The 12,264-nt window shown below is 46.1% G+C and overlaps 2 protein-coding genes across 2 annotated transcripts; one reads left to right on the forward strand and one right to left on the reverse strand.

The window, feature by feature from the left end:
• Positions 1 to 188: 188 nt before the first annotated feature.
• On the forward strand, positions 189 to 824 carry TOMM22 (translocase of outer mitochondrial membrane 22 homolog (yeast); the record flags this gene model as incomplete). The annotated part of the gene is made up of 2 exons (XM_010138451.1): positions 189 to 306; positions 750 to 824. Coding segments are annotated over 2 exons (193 nt in total), but the record flags the coding sequence as incomplete, so codon positions are not given.
• A 2,686-nt stretch (positions 825 to 3,510) lies between these two features.
• JOSD1 (Josephin domain containing 1) lies at positions 3,511 to 11,979 on the reverse strand. Its single transcript, XM_010138450.1, has 4 exons — positions 11,795 to 11,979; positions 7,391 to 7,519; positions 7,083 to 7,277; positions 3,511 to 4,148 (listed from the first exon to the last, which is right to left on the reverse strand). The coding sequence occupies exons 1-4, from the start codon at positions 11,977 to 11,979 to the stop codon at positions 4,049 to 4,051; spliced, it is 609 nt and encodes a 202-aa protein (XP_010136752.1). The 3' UTR covers positions 3,511 to 4,048.
• Between the last annotated feature and the right edge of the window lie 285 nt (positions 11,980 to 12,264).

A 12,264-nucleotide genomic window follows, 5' to 3' on the forward strand; every position in this document is an offset into this window, starting at 1 on the left:
GCCTTTTTTTCTTGGCGGAGTGAGCAAAGCCGGGTGGGGAAGGCGGGAGGAAAGTGCCACTCTGGGACTCGGAGGTGGAACCGGTGGAAGGCTTTTGGTTGAGGCATGGAAACACAGGAGATGCCTAGCGCCTATAAGAAGCATCTAAGGAACCAATTCTTCCTCGTAAGGTGCATTCTCCTTCCTAGATTCTCTAGGGCAGCTCTCTGGATTGGGACCACCTCCTTCATGATTCTAGTTCTTCCTGTTGTCTTTGAAACTGAAAAACTGCAGATGGAGCAACAGCAGCAGCTGCAGCAGCGACAGGTGAGATGAGAATGCCCCTGCCCTCTCACCTGAGAGTTGTCTCAGGATGCCTCACCTCCTCCCAGTTACTGCCTGTTAAAGGAGCTTTGAGAACAGGGTGCGGTTCGTTATACGCTGTGGCCTGGTTCATCCCACCAGATGCTTTGGTAGGATGTTCCAGTGGGATGATTGTGCCGATTCCCAGTAACAGGCTGGTGGCAAACTCCAGCAAACATGACTTGGCTTTCACTGGGCCGAAATACGCAGTGGGGACTGCACACAGTCCTGATGCAGCAATGCCCAAACCTGCTCCGACTGCATTTGGTGTGGTCAGATGTGGTTATCGTAGCAGGAGAGGAACCGAGTACCTTCAGCGCTCCGCCAAGTAGCTGTGGGAGGGGAGAGCAGTGCCTGGCAGCCATCCTGTGTCCTTGCAGCCCCTCAACTGACCCTTTTCCTTCCAGATCCTCCTTGGACCCAACACAGGGCTCTCGGGGGGAATGCCAGGGGCCCTCCCTCCACTGTCTGGAAAAATCTAATTTGCAAAAGCTGCGTTGGATTCACATCACTTGGAAAGACCTTGAGATTATGATACACTGAACTGTTGATTTGTTGGGTCAGGGCATTTTTTTTTCTGTTTGTTACTATTTTTGGTTCTCCTTTGGGACATTGAACTGTTTGTAATGAGGAGGGGAATCTCCCTCTCTGGACCTGATGACGGCTCCTGTCTGCATCCTCCTGCTCCTAGAAGTCGTGAGTCTTTCCTTTTGTTCAATCCATATACCATAAACAGTTACAGACTTGAACTGGGAGAATACCTCTTACAGCCTCCTTGCCCCCCACAAAACCACCCCAGGGCACAGGTCAGGCCTCAAAAGGCAGCAGTCAAAACAAAAATCAATCCTTTCCTGGCTGACTCGGAGCCGAAGGACACCGGTGACAGGAGGAGGAGTGACTTTCCCAGCCGGCAAAGCGAAGGAAGGAAGGATGCAGGTAGCTGTACCTGGTGGAAAACACTCTCCGGGAAGACGTGTCTGCAAAAATACTTTCACTGCAACTTTGTGTGTGTGTGTGAGAACTGAGGGAGCAGCAGGCCAGGTTCAAGACGATCATGTCTGTGCTGATCCTCTGCCTCATAAAGTAGAGCTTCAGACATTGGCTGCGTATTTTTTTGTATTGAATATTAAATAAATCCAACCTGAGCAGTGTGGTTTTAATAGACGTCCTTTAGGGAGGCTGAGCTCTCCTAGAGCTGTCAGTGGCTTTGTGGGTAGAAACCCTTCTGTACAGTGACGGGAGGCATAGGCACTACTCTGTCACCTTCAGATGACTGAGAAAGCAAGGTGACTACCTCAGCACCAACATTCAAAGCTCTTAACTCACAGAAAGGCTACAGTTTTATAACCAAAGAAAACAAAAATTTTATTTTTCCTTTACATACTTTGTTACAGAACAATTCAGTTGAACATACAGAAGTGATAGGACATTTATATGGAAATTATTTTTTTCCATTTTTAATATTTGGTTAAACAAAATACATCTCTGTAAACAAACCCAAGACAAGGCTCTAACAAAACCAAACAAGCAAGAAAAACAAACATGGGCTTCCGCACTCCTTAGTGGTGGGACTGGACCAGCTCACCCACCTCTTGGGCACAGCAGCCCCACCTCCCATGGGGGTGTGATCATACACCTTCCCTTTACCTGAGCAGCTGGATCACACCGTTTCCGCCCCATGGGAAAGGAGCTGACATACAAGGAGAGGGAAGTAGCCCCAAAATATTTATTTTAAAACATCTTTGCATATTGTGCACTGATCCGTTGGCTTGCAGCTTCCATGCAAACAGTTTCTCCAAAGTGCAACTTCAATCAGCATAGAAAATGTTGCTGTTGAGATACATTTTTTTTTTCCCCCTCTTGAAGAAATGGCTTCAAGTCACGAGCAGAATGCCTGCAGGCTGCGCATCCTGCCTGTAAAGTGTTTAAAAACTCCGCCAGCTGGTATTGGTCATTGGAATGTGTTAGGAAATAGGACTCCCTATAGAAATGCTGGGTCTTTAAAACATTTGCCCTTGACTGTGGGAGGCTGTGCTCAAAAGACTGCAAAATGGTGCTTGCCAGGTGTCTGGGGGTCACTGAACAGCACTGTCCATCATCATGTGGCCTCTGTTCTCTGTAGGAAGGTACGATTTTGGTTGTCTCTCAGCTTCGAGCGCCCGCTCATGTGTTTGCAGAGCTCTGAAGACAAAAATAACTGAGAAAAAGGTAGTTCCAATCCCTCCTTTTGCAAGCTCGAACACCAGTAATGACTTTCCTGCACAATGGAGCAAGATCCTTCAAGCTCCATCGCATCCCAGAGATGCTCGTTTGACTGAGACATCCCATGCGTGAAGGCGGGAAGCAAACAACAGCTCAGCCAGGAAGCGCAGAACACAGCAAAGTCTGTTCCAAATTCAGCGTTTCCCTCCCTGGCTGTGGAAGGCATTACTGAGCTACAGCTCACCCAGGTGACCAGGAGACAGCCAGTGGAGATTTCTCTGAGCGTCTCCACATTTAGTCTCTTCCCCCATGGAATGAAGGGAAGGAAAAAACAATTTGTCCATTAATGGAATGTTTGTTGGCCAACACTAAAAGAGAGGTTGGTTCAACTACCAACCAGGCCAGGGTCTCTAACACCCAATGGCTCTGGTGGACCCTCTGCATCTCCCACATTATCAGATAGTAACTATGAAAAGGGCAGAAACTATTATAAAGGCCTCCCTCCTCAGCCGATATTTACTTTGTAACTTTACTCCTTTCTGGGACATTTCCATGACGTTCACAACTGTGGGCTAGACTTCTGGAAAGAGGAAAATAAAAGGGAATTAATTCCTCTCACAACCCCTTCAAGTTTTATTCCTCTTTCCAAACAGCCCCTAAACTACTCTGTGACCATGCAAAAAACCAAAATAGATGTTAAAAAAAGAAAAAACCCATAATGTAGCACAAAGAAACTCAAGCAGGCTACAACCTCTCTCCAGTCCAGACACTTGATACTCCTCAATTAGCCCGCACTCGCTATTTCCACATCATCTTAGCCAGCCACGTGCTGCCGAACAACCGGTCACCACGTACATAAATCCTTCGAAACACTGGGGAAGAATCCTCTAGCTACCTGAAGAACTTCTTGAAAAATGACACTGGTTTTATCATTGTTTTCTAGTTCCTGGCACAAACCATCCCAAAGAAGCAGAGGGTCGTGCTGAGCACTGTACTATTCCTAGTGTTTGAGAATGTCCCGAGAGACCCTTGGGAATTGCAAACGTCTTCATGACGACTTGTTTTGGAGGGAAAAACTTGTGAAGAGGCAGCAGTGTGCTCGGCCCCTGCTCCTCCCCGGCAAGTCCCAGAGGGAGTAGTGTCTCACCACACGTGACCTTGAAACATGCAGGGAAAGGGAGGCCAGAGGTTTCCAGACACCCTAGTCCCAAAGCCCAGTTTTAAAGAGCGCGATACCTTCTAGCTAGCTGAAAGGCACGCAGCTCATCTGCCTTTGCAGTTGAAGTGATTGGCTTCCAGTTTCCTCCACTCTGCCCTCAATTCTTCCCCACCCACCAGCCCCAATGTCCTCCGCCGTTGCCCTATTGCACCAAGGAAGGAGGAGAAGAGCCTAACAAAGGAAATTCCAGACGAGAGGAGTCGGGGCGCTCATTATCAAGGTTTCAGGAGATTGGGAGTTCAGTGAAGGGGAAGAACTGTAGTGGGAGGACAGAGTCGGCCCGGGTCACACGTCAGCTCTCCAGCTCTGATGTGCTTCCACCTCCTCTGGCACCACCAGCAGGAGTTCACAGTTCTTTCCTCTCAGCTGGTGTTTCAAAAATTTCCTATCATGATGAGAAACAGAAATAAATGTTACTGAATGTAGAACTTCATCATCTTCTACAACAACTAAATGCCACGAACTATGCAAATATGATAAGAAAGGGGATGAAGCCTGCACACGTTGCCTTTAGTTATTTTCTGACAAAAAAAACCCTAAACTTGCCCCTCTAGATTCAACATACCTCTACCTAAAAAATCTCAGAACCACAGAGACACAATCTTAACCTCAGCAGAAGTAAGTCCAAGGTGACAAAACCTGAATTTAAAAGCTCAGTATCTTCAGATCTCTGAGATCAAGAATCCCACTGTATTTTTAAAATAATTCCAACACATATGGAATACTTGTGGAAAAAAACACCCAAACCAACAAACACATCATTTAGATGTCCTTACTGCAGGTTGCAGCAGCAGCGTACCACCTGGTCATTCGACATGGTTCTGCTGTCTCTTCTGCCCGTAAGCTTTTTCTAATGCCAAACTTGGATTATCTCCAACAACTATCAATCAAAGTCAGATCAATATTTTCTCTGATGTCTTTTGGCCCAGATTTCCAGGATTCCCTGTATAGGAAGCCCTTATTTATCGCTGAAGAACAGTACACCCAGGATAAAATCCACCAGAAGCTCTGCATGGCAGTTCCAGACCTGCATTACTTTATCCCAGAAGTTCACAAAAGCCTGATACTCACTTCACCACGACTTCGGTGGCATGGTAGGCTCTACAAATACTGCTCATGTGCAATGCCTACCTCAGGACAAGTCAGTCAAGACAGCAAAGCTGCCAGTAGGCTTTAGAACAGGATGGAATGGAAGCTAAACAGCTGCTAAGAGCAGGTGAGACTTTGCAGTCCAAGCAATTACACCAACCATCTCGTGTTAAGATGAAAGAAGGGAGGAGAGTCAGGCCAGAAGTGCAGCATATGCTTACATAGGCAAGTGATCCCTAACAGCTTTCACTGCTGTCAGGGACGAGGCTGCACTTTTAGTATGGAAAATCTTTTGTTAGGAACATACACAAAGATCACTACTAGAGAGGCACAGGAATCATAGAATCCTTTGGGCTGGAAGCCCGCTTTGGGCTGGGACCATTAAAGGTCATGTAGTCCAACCCACCCTGCAGTGAGCAGGGGCATCTTCAAATAGATGAGGTTTCCCAGAGCTCCGTCCAACCTGGCCTTGAATGTTTCCAGGGATGGGGCTTCTGCCACCTCTCCGGGCAACCTGTGCCAGTGTTTCACCATCCTCAGTTAAAAAAAAATTTCTTCTTTATATCTAGTCTAAATCTCCCTTCATTGAGTTTAAAACCATCACCCCTTGTCCTGTTCCAACAGGACCTGCTACAAAGAATGTCCCCATCCTTCTTACAGGCCCCCATTAAGTATTTGAAGGCTGCACTAAAGTCTCCCCAAAGCCTTCTCTTCTCCAGGCTGAACAACACCAACTCTCTCAGCCTGTCCTCATAGCAGAGATGTTCCATTCCTCTGATCATTTTTGTAGCTTTCCTCTGGACCCACTCCAGCAGGTCCAAAAGAATGTCCCCATCCTTCTTACAGGCCCCCATTAAGTATTTGAAGGCTGCACTAAAGTCTCCCCAAAGCCTTCTCTTCTCCAGGCTGAACAACACCAACTCTCTCAGCCTGTCCTCATAGCAGAGATGTTCCATTCCTCTGATCATTTTTGTAGCTTTCCTCTGGACCCACTCCAGCAGGTCCATGTCCTTCTTGTGCTGAGGAGTCCAGAGCAGGACACAGTGCTCCAGGTGGGGTCTCACAAGAGCAGAGCAGAGGGGCAGAATCACATTGCTTGACCTGCTGGCCACACTTCTTTTGACACAGCCCAGGATAAGGTTGGCCTTCTGGGCTGTGAGCACACATTGTCGGCTCATGTCCAGCTTTTCATCCACTAGTACACCAAATCCTTCTCCACAGGGCTGCTCTCAGTCACATCACCCCCTGCCTGTATTGATATCAAGGATTGCTCCAACCCACATGCAGGACCTTGCACTTAGTCTTGTTGAACTACATGAGTTTCACATGGCCTCACTTGTCCAAGTCCCTCTGGGTAGCACCCTGTGCCTCTGGCGTGTCAACTGCACCATTCAGCTCAGTGTCATCTCCAGACTTGCTGAGGGTGCACTCATCCTGCTATGTCACTGATGAAGATATTAAGCAGCACTGGTCCCAGTACGGAGAGACACCACTTGTCACCAATCTCCATCTGGACATCAAGTGACTGACCACTATTCTCTGGATGCAACCATCCAACCAATTCCTCATCCACCAAACAGTCCACTCATCAAATCATCTCCCTCCAGTTTGGAGTGAAGGATGTTGTGAAGGACCATGTTAAAGGCTTTACACAAGTCCAGACAGATGACATCCACAGCTCTTCCCCTGTCCACTGATGTAGTCACTTTGTTGCAGAAGGCCACTAGGTTGGTCAGGCAGCCATGGTGAAGCCATGCCGGCTGTCTTGATTGACTCCCTTCTCCCCCTTATGCCTTAGCACGGCTTCTAGGAGGATCTGTTCCATGATCTGTTCCCATGCACTGAAGTGAAGCTAACAGGTTGGTAGTTACGATACTGAATGCTGATACACTCACATTTGAGGAGAGAGCAAGGCACAGCTGATCTCATTGCAGGTGTCACTTACTAATACCAGACTCGGCCTCTGCCTTCATCATTAGTGACAGAGCCAGCCATGTAAGAGATGAGGTCAGGCTCTCCTGAGCTCACAGAGATCACCACTGCCAAAAGCATTTTTATGGCTTCGTGCAAATGGGAAATAAATCTCAGCGGAGGCACAAGAACTTTATTACTCTCAAATCGTTGCTATTGAAGGTCAGCCATAAATGTTCCAATCAGTAGCTGTTTAAGGACAGACTCCCCACCTCCAACAGGGACGGATTTGAGGAGTACAGGATAGTAAAAATCCTACCTGAGCTCACTTTCACCTCCAATCCACTCAGGCACCTTGAGTTTGGAGTCGAGGTTGTAGTAGGTGCCTCCCACCTCCCTGACGCAGATCCAGTGCTGTCGCTTGAGGGGGAGCTTCAAGGGGCCCCAGCAAAGGCTGGAGGGCAGATTCATGATGAAGCCCATCACATTAGACAGGGCAATGACGTTAACATCTCTGAAAGAGCACAGAAAACAAGACAGCAATAAGATTATATTCTGGTTCTTTAACTTCATCTCTTTCTTTTTACAAACAGCAGCCATCTCCAGAATTACACGACTTCTCAGTACCTGCGTTTGTCCCACCAAACAGCCTCATAGCCTTTGGTCTGAAGCGCTGCCATGATCACATTCACATCATAGTTTCCGTTGCCCAGCATACTCTTCTTGTGGGGCGTCACCATGGTGTTGGGAGACAGCCTATAAACAGCACAGGAGACTGCTCTAGCAGGCGTCTGCAGAACTTATATTCCATGGTCAGAAGGGGCTTCTTGCTGTGTAACTTGAAGTCCGTTTTCAGGGGTTTTCTGTTTAAACACAAACTATTCCATTTCCCCTTATCACTCAAAGAGGTTGAGAGGGACAAATAATGCATGGAGAATAACTTTGATGTACAAAGCCTCAAAAGATCCTAGCTTTCATGTGAAAGAGACTGCAAAGCAGGAAGCTCTTCCCCATGCCCCACCCCCCTACCTTGAACTGGTCCTCCTGAAGGATGCTTCAATTATTTTCCCCCCAATTCATGGATGGAGCAAATGCCAGTTTGACATTTAGGACAAGAGCTATCACAATTTCAAGAGTTCAACAGTCAACAATACCAGCCTTGAAGACTGGATGAGATTACAATCTCAGACAGGACGGGTTGGCTGCAGAAAAGATGTTCTCCCCCACCGCTCCGCTGGTACACAAAAGAAGTATTCAAACAAAGCTGTGAAGGTATTTGGGTTTGGACATTGCTATATGTTTAAAAAAAACCCCAAACATATCTGTTGCCATAGGTGACTAAACAGCTAACCTTGTGGCAAATAAATCTCTTCAGCTTTAATACATAAACTTGCCTAGACATCACTTGCATTACTACTGCATCTAAAAATCTGCTATCACAGTCCATCATGTTACATGCAAAAATAAAAGACAGCCCTGGCACAAATGCAGGTAATGGATGCAAGACAAAACATGGAGCCACGTAGGGAGAAAAAAAAAAGCCAAAACAGTAACTTTTATTGTTTTATGTTTTTCTCAGCCAAGAAATTTTGTAAGGAGGGGAAACAACTATGGCCTGAATTATTATGAAGGTGACAGAGAGGCTTCAACAGCTGAAAGAGCCAAGTACAGGGGGAAAACAGGAGCAAAGAACAGCAAGGTCACACAATGCCAAACCAAAGAAAGTCAAGCCCAAGATCAGTTCTATTGTGATGAGTTGCTCTTTTGCTTGGTAAGGACTCCGTTGGCTCTGCTGGCACAAAGCTCAGATGTTTCATATCATCCAAATATCCACATTTCACCTGCCTCTCCCTCATGTCAACTCTGTCACCCAGAAGTCCTCATATTCCTGCGTGTTTTTCACTTGGTCTTTAGCACCGTGCAAGTTCTGCAGGCATATTTCATCCAGGGAAAATCCCTCAACCCTTCTGGATTCCTTCCCTGACGACATGAGGCATTTGACAAGAAGAAGAAAGCAGTGGATTGAGCAGGGAGTTTCAGACCAACCAAGGCTAAAGAGGCTACAGACAGGTAGCTTTCTGCATCACTGAGAATTTTCTTGCAGTGGAGCAGAGTGCAGCAGCACTGCCTGGGAAGTGACTAAACTGCGGAAGGGATAAGAGTCTGAAAGAACGTGGTAGCAGGAAAAGCTATTAATCCCCACTACTGGACATTCCCAAGCAAGGCTGTGACATTTTTACAGAATCATGGTTTCCAGTCTCCAAAGCTCTGCTGTACTTTACTAATCGCAGAGATGCCACTGTAGCTTGTCACAGCTCTTCCAGTATCTCTATAAAGCAAGATCACTTGGCTATAACTAATTCCTCATTGCCCCAACCTATTAACTCTCAGAGGTGCCAGCGAGATAGGAAAGCTTTCCAATTAACAGACACCTTTGAGCTGTACAAGCACCCTCTTGTGGCACCAAGAGACAAGCCTGTTTGAGAGCTGAAAGAACACGTTTTATCTTTGTTCCTTCCCGTAACCTTCAGAGCCCCAGCAATCAGATGAAGAGACCAGCAGAGGTGACACACTCAAAGAACTTCTGATACCTGTGAGCAAAACTTTCACCAGGAATCGCCTCGACACCTCAACTCACAAACACCTCACAAACAGGGTCCACAATCATCAGCTAAAGGATTCTGATTAGACGAGGAATTAAGTTGCCTTCCCAAAGTTGTGGGTTTTTTTTTTTTAAATCTAGCCACTGAGCTACAGAAAACTGACACAGTTGCACAGAAATCCAGGTAATAATCCTCCTAAGCTTTCCAAATCAGAAACTTTCATCAACATGTCTTAACACAGGGGGCTCCAAGATTCCTGTATGCAATTGTCCTTCCTATTCAGGTCTCAACAGATAGACTCCAGTGATGTGGAGAGATTTTGTTTGTATCTCCATGCAACATCTGGAACATGCAATCTTACCTCCTGCTATACAAGCCAGAGGAATGTGAAAAGGTATTTCTTGTATTAGAGGAAAGAAGAGAGGAAGGATTACAAGAAAATCAGAGGGGAGCTTGGACCAAGTTTTGGCATACACTTGAGATGATAACCACTGGACTACAGTGGCATTACGCAACAGGATGCAGCAAAAGGGAAAGTAATGATTAACCAATGCGGTTCAGTTGTTCTTCAAGGGATATGGTAAACGCTACAGAAAGCTTCAGCTTCTCTGTGATTTTATTACCTTGTCAACACAGAGTTAAAAAAAAAAAAATCACACTTTGTACCATTTTTGTAGCTTACTGAAGGTATTCATCAGACCTTTACCAGAGTCATCATACAGAGAATATGACTAGGCACAGGAAAGCCATACGGAAAAGTGGTGTGTAAAGGGCAACTAAATCCACACTTCTTAAAGGCAAGTCTAAGAGCTAGACGTGAGTAGTGACCCAACAGAGATGCAAAGGTAGTGGCAATTCTTACGCATAGCTTATAGCTCATCCATTTCTGAGAGGAATTTCCACATACATTTCCATACTACCGTGGGGCTGAATCAACCTACACATCTTCATCTGAATATTAGGATGGAACAATACCAGGTTGGAATCAAAGACAAATTCTCCCTTCAGGGTCAAGAGGTCCAACAAGATTAACATCCCGGCTCTTTCTGAGAGGTTTCATGCTGCACACTAATGCTCTCCCACCAAACCCAATGAAAGCCAACTAATTAGATCATCACACTCCTTCTACCACATGAACTGCCTTTGTTTGCTTCAGGCCAATAGCAATCCATCTGCGATTAACATTCTGACAATCACTGCTCTGGAACAAAACCACAGCATCTTTACCCTTACATCAAGGACAAAGAGCGCCTTGAGCCTGCTGTGGACCAGCTCCTCTTCACCAACAGGAATTTTATTTACACCACTATTGTAAACATCATTTCAATCCGCTGTTTGCTGTTGCCCATCACCACATTTCTTTTGCCAAAGACAGGCAGGCGTTAGATGAGTCAAGCACCAGTTCCAAAAACCTGCCAGTTCTCAGGATGGCAGCAATAGGTGCGCAGCTCCCCACTCATCAGACCAGGGCACCGCAGCTACCTCGTCCAACAGTACCTGCGTAACCATTGTCATGAAGCGTGATCTCCCACCTTGTCACAAACAAGATGCTCTCAACTACTGGTAACAAGTATTCAAGCGTGACTTAGGCAATAAGCGAGACATCCACAGACTGAGTACCAGAGGAGACCCCATTTCCTATCTGATTACTTCATCAGTGAAAGGTCATCACAATGTTCAAAGGCATGCTCAGAATTTCCACAAAGCACCAGAACAGCATAACATTGAGCAAAACAGGCCACATTAATAATTTAAATTTATCCCAGTAAAACTCAAAAATGCTTTTATTAATTATCTGAGGCTGCTGGGAAACGTTTAACAATGCCACAGAAAAAGGAGATCTAGCTACTGAAATTAAATCTAGTTTGACAGAGCACACAGGGTCTTGCTACATGGAAAAAAAACCCCATAATATTTGAAGAACTTCACCTGACTGCTTCAGTAAGGAGTCACTTACTTGGCAAAGCTCCTAATTCTCACAAAACTTAGAAGCATTGCAGTAGTAAATCAAGAAGTTTTTATGATGATCCATTTGTCATTCCTGCCACCTTCACTCTCCCAAGGGAATCCCAAAATCCATTATTAATATCAAGATAACATATCTACACGAGGCAGGGCAAAAAAGGTGGGTGAGGGAGAAGACAGCAGTCAGTCCAGCCACATGACGTTATCTGCAGTAAAGCCTTTGGACCCAAAATTGGCAGCCAGAAGAGGTTTAGAAACAAGCGAAAAGAGAAGGAATTTCTGGAGGGGGGGGTGGGGGTGGGAAATAGGAGCAGGGTGTTAAAAAAGAAGCTACATTAAATTCAAGGCAGCAGCATACTCTGAACCCCTACTTTGCTCTATTTTCCCCCCAACTAAGATCTGAAAATTCCTCTGAGCCACAGAGGACAAGGGGAAGCGAACGCCAATGCAGAGAGTATCCTACCTCTGAAAAATCTCCTGCAGGGTTTCCCTAGTGAAGGCGTTGCTGTCCTGGAAGACATTGTTGAGGGCATGGAGGGCACACAGCTCCCTACGCTGCTTCTCATGGTAAATATGCAGTGGTGGTGGCTGGGGTGGTTCTGGTGATTCCGATTTGGTCTTGTCACCTTTCCATGGCACACAACTCATTTTTGCGTAGGGTGGATGGAGAGTAGGTGGTGAGAAATGAAGGAGGCTGAAGTTTCTTCCTCCACAGTCACAACAGCAGCCCACTGCCCCTTTCTTTTACAGGCTAGCGCTGCTTCCAGCTCACAAACCCTCCTCTTGTGCTTCAGTTTATTCAGTAATTGCCTCTGATGGCTGGTTTTAAAAACCACATAAAGATCTGCAACATATTTTTCCCTCCTCCTCCCATACCCCATAAAATGCAGTACTTCCCTCCCCCCCCCCGCCCCAGAAAAAAAACCAAACCCA

Source organism: Buceros rhinoceros, unplaced genomic scaffold (assembly GCF_000710305.1).
Source record: "Buceros rhinoceros silvestris isolate BGI_N320 unplaced genomic scaffold, ASM71030v1 scaffold14016, whole genome shotgun sequence".
In the NCBI taxonomy this organism is placed as follows: domain Eukaryota; kingdom Metazoa; phylum Chordata; class Aves; order Bucerotiformes; family Bucerotidae; genus Buceros; species Buceros rhinoceros.

Coding starts and splice junctions, on each gene's coding strand:
- JOSD1 (XM_010138450.1), bottom strand. CDS start 11,979: ATGAGTTGTGTGCCATGGAAAGGTGACAAGACCAAATCGGAATCACCA. Junction 7,278..7,390: donor GTTTGGTGGGACAAACGCAG/GTACTGAGAAGT, acceptor GTGCTCTTTCAG/AGATGTTAACGTCATTGCCC. Junction 4,149..7,082: donor GGAGGTGAAAGTGAGCTCAG/GTAGGATTTTTA, acceptor TCATCATGATAG/GAAATTTTTGAAACACCAGC.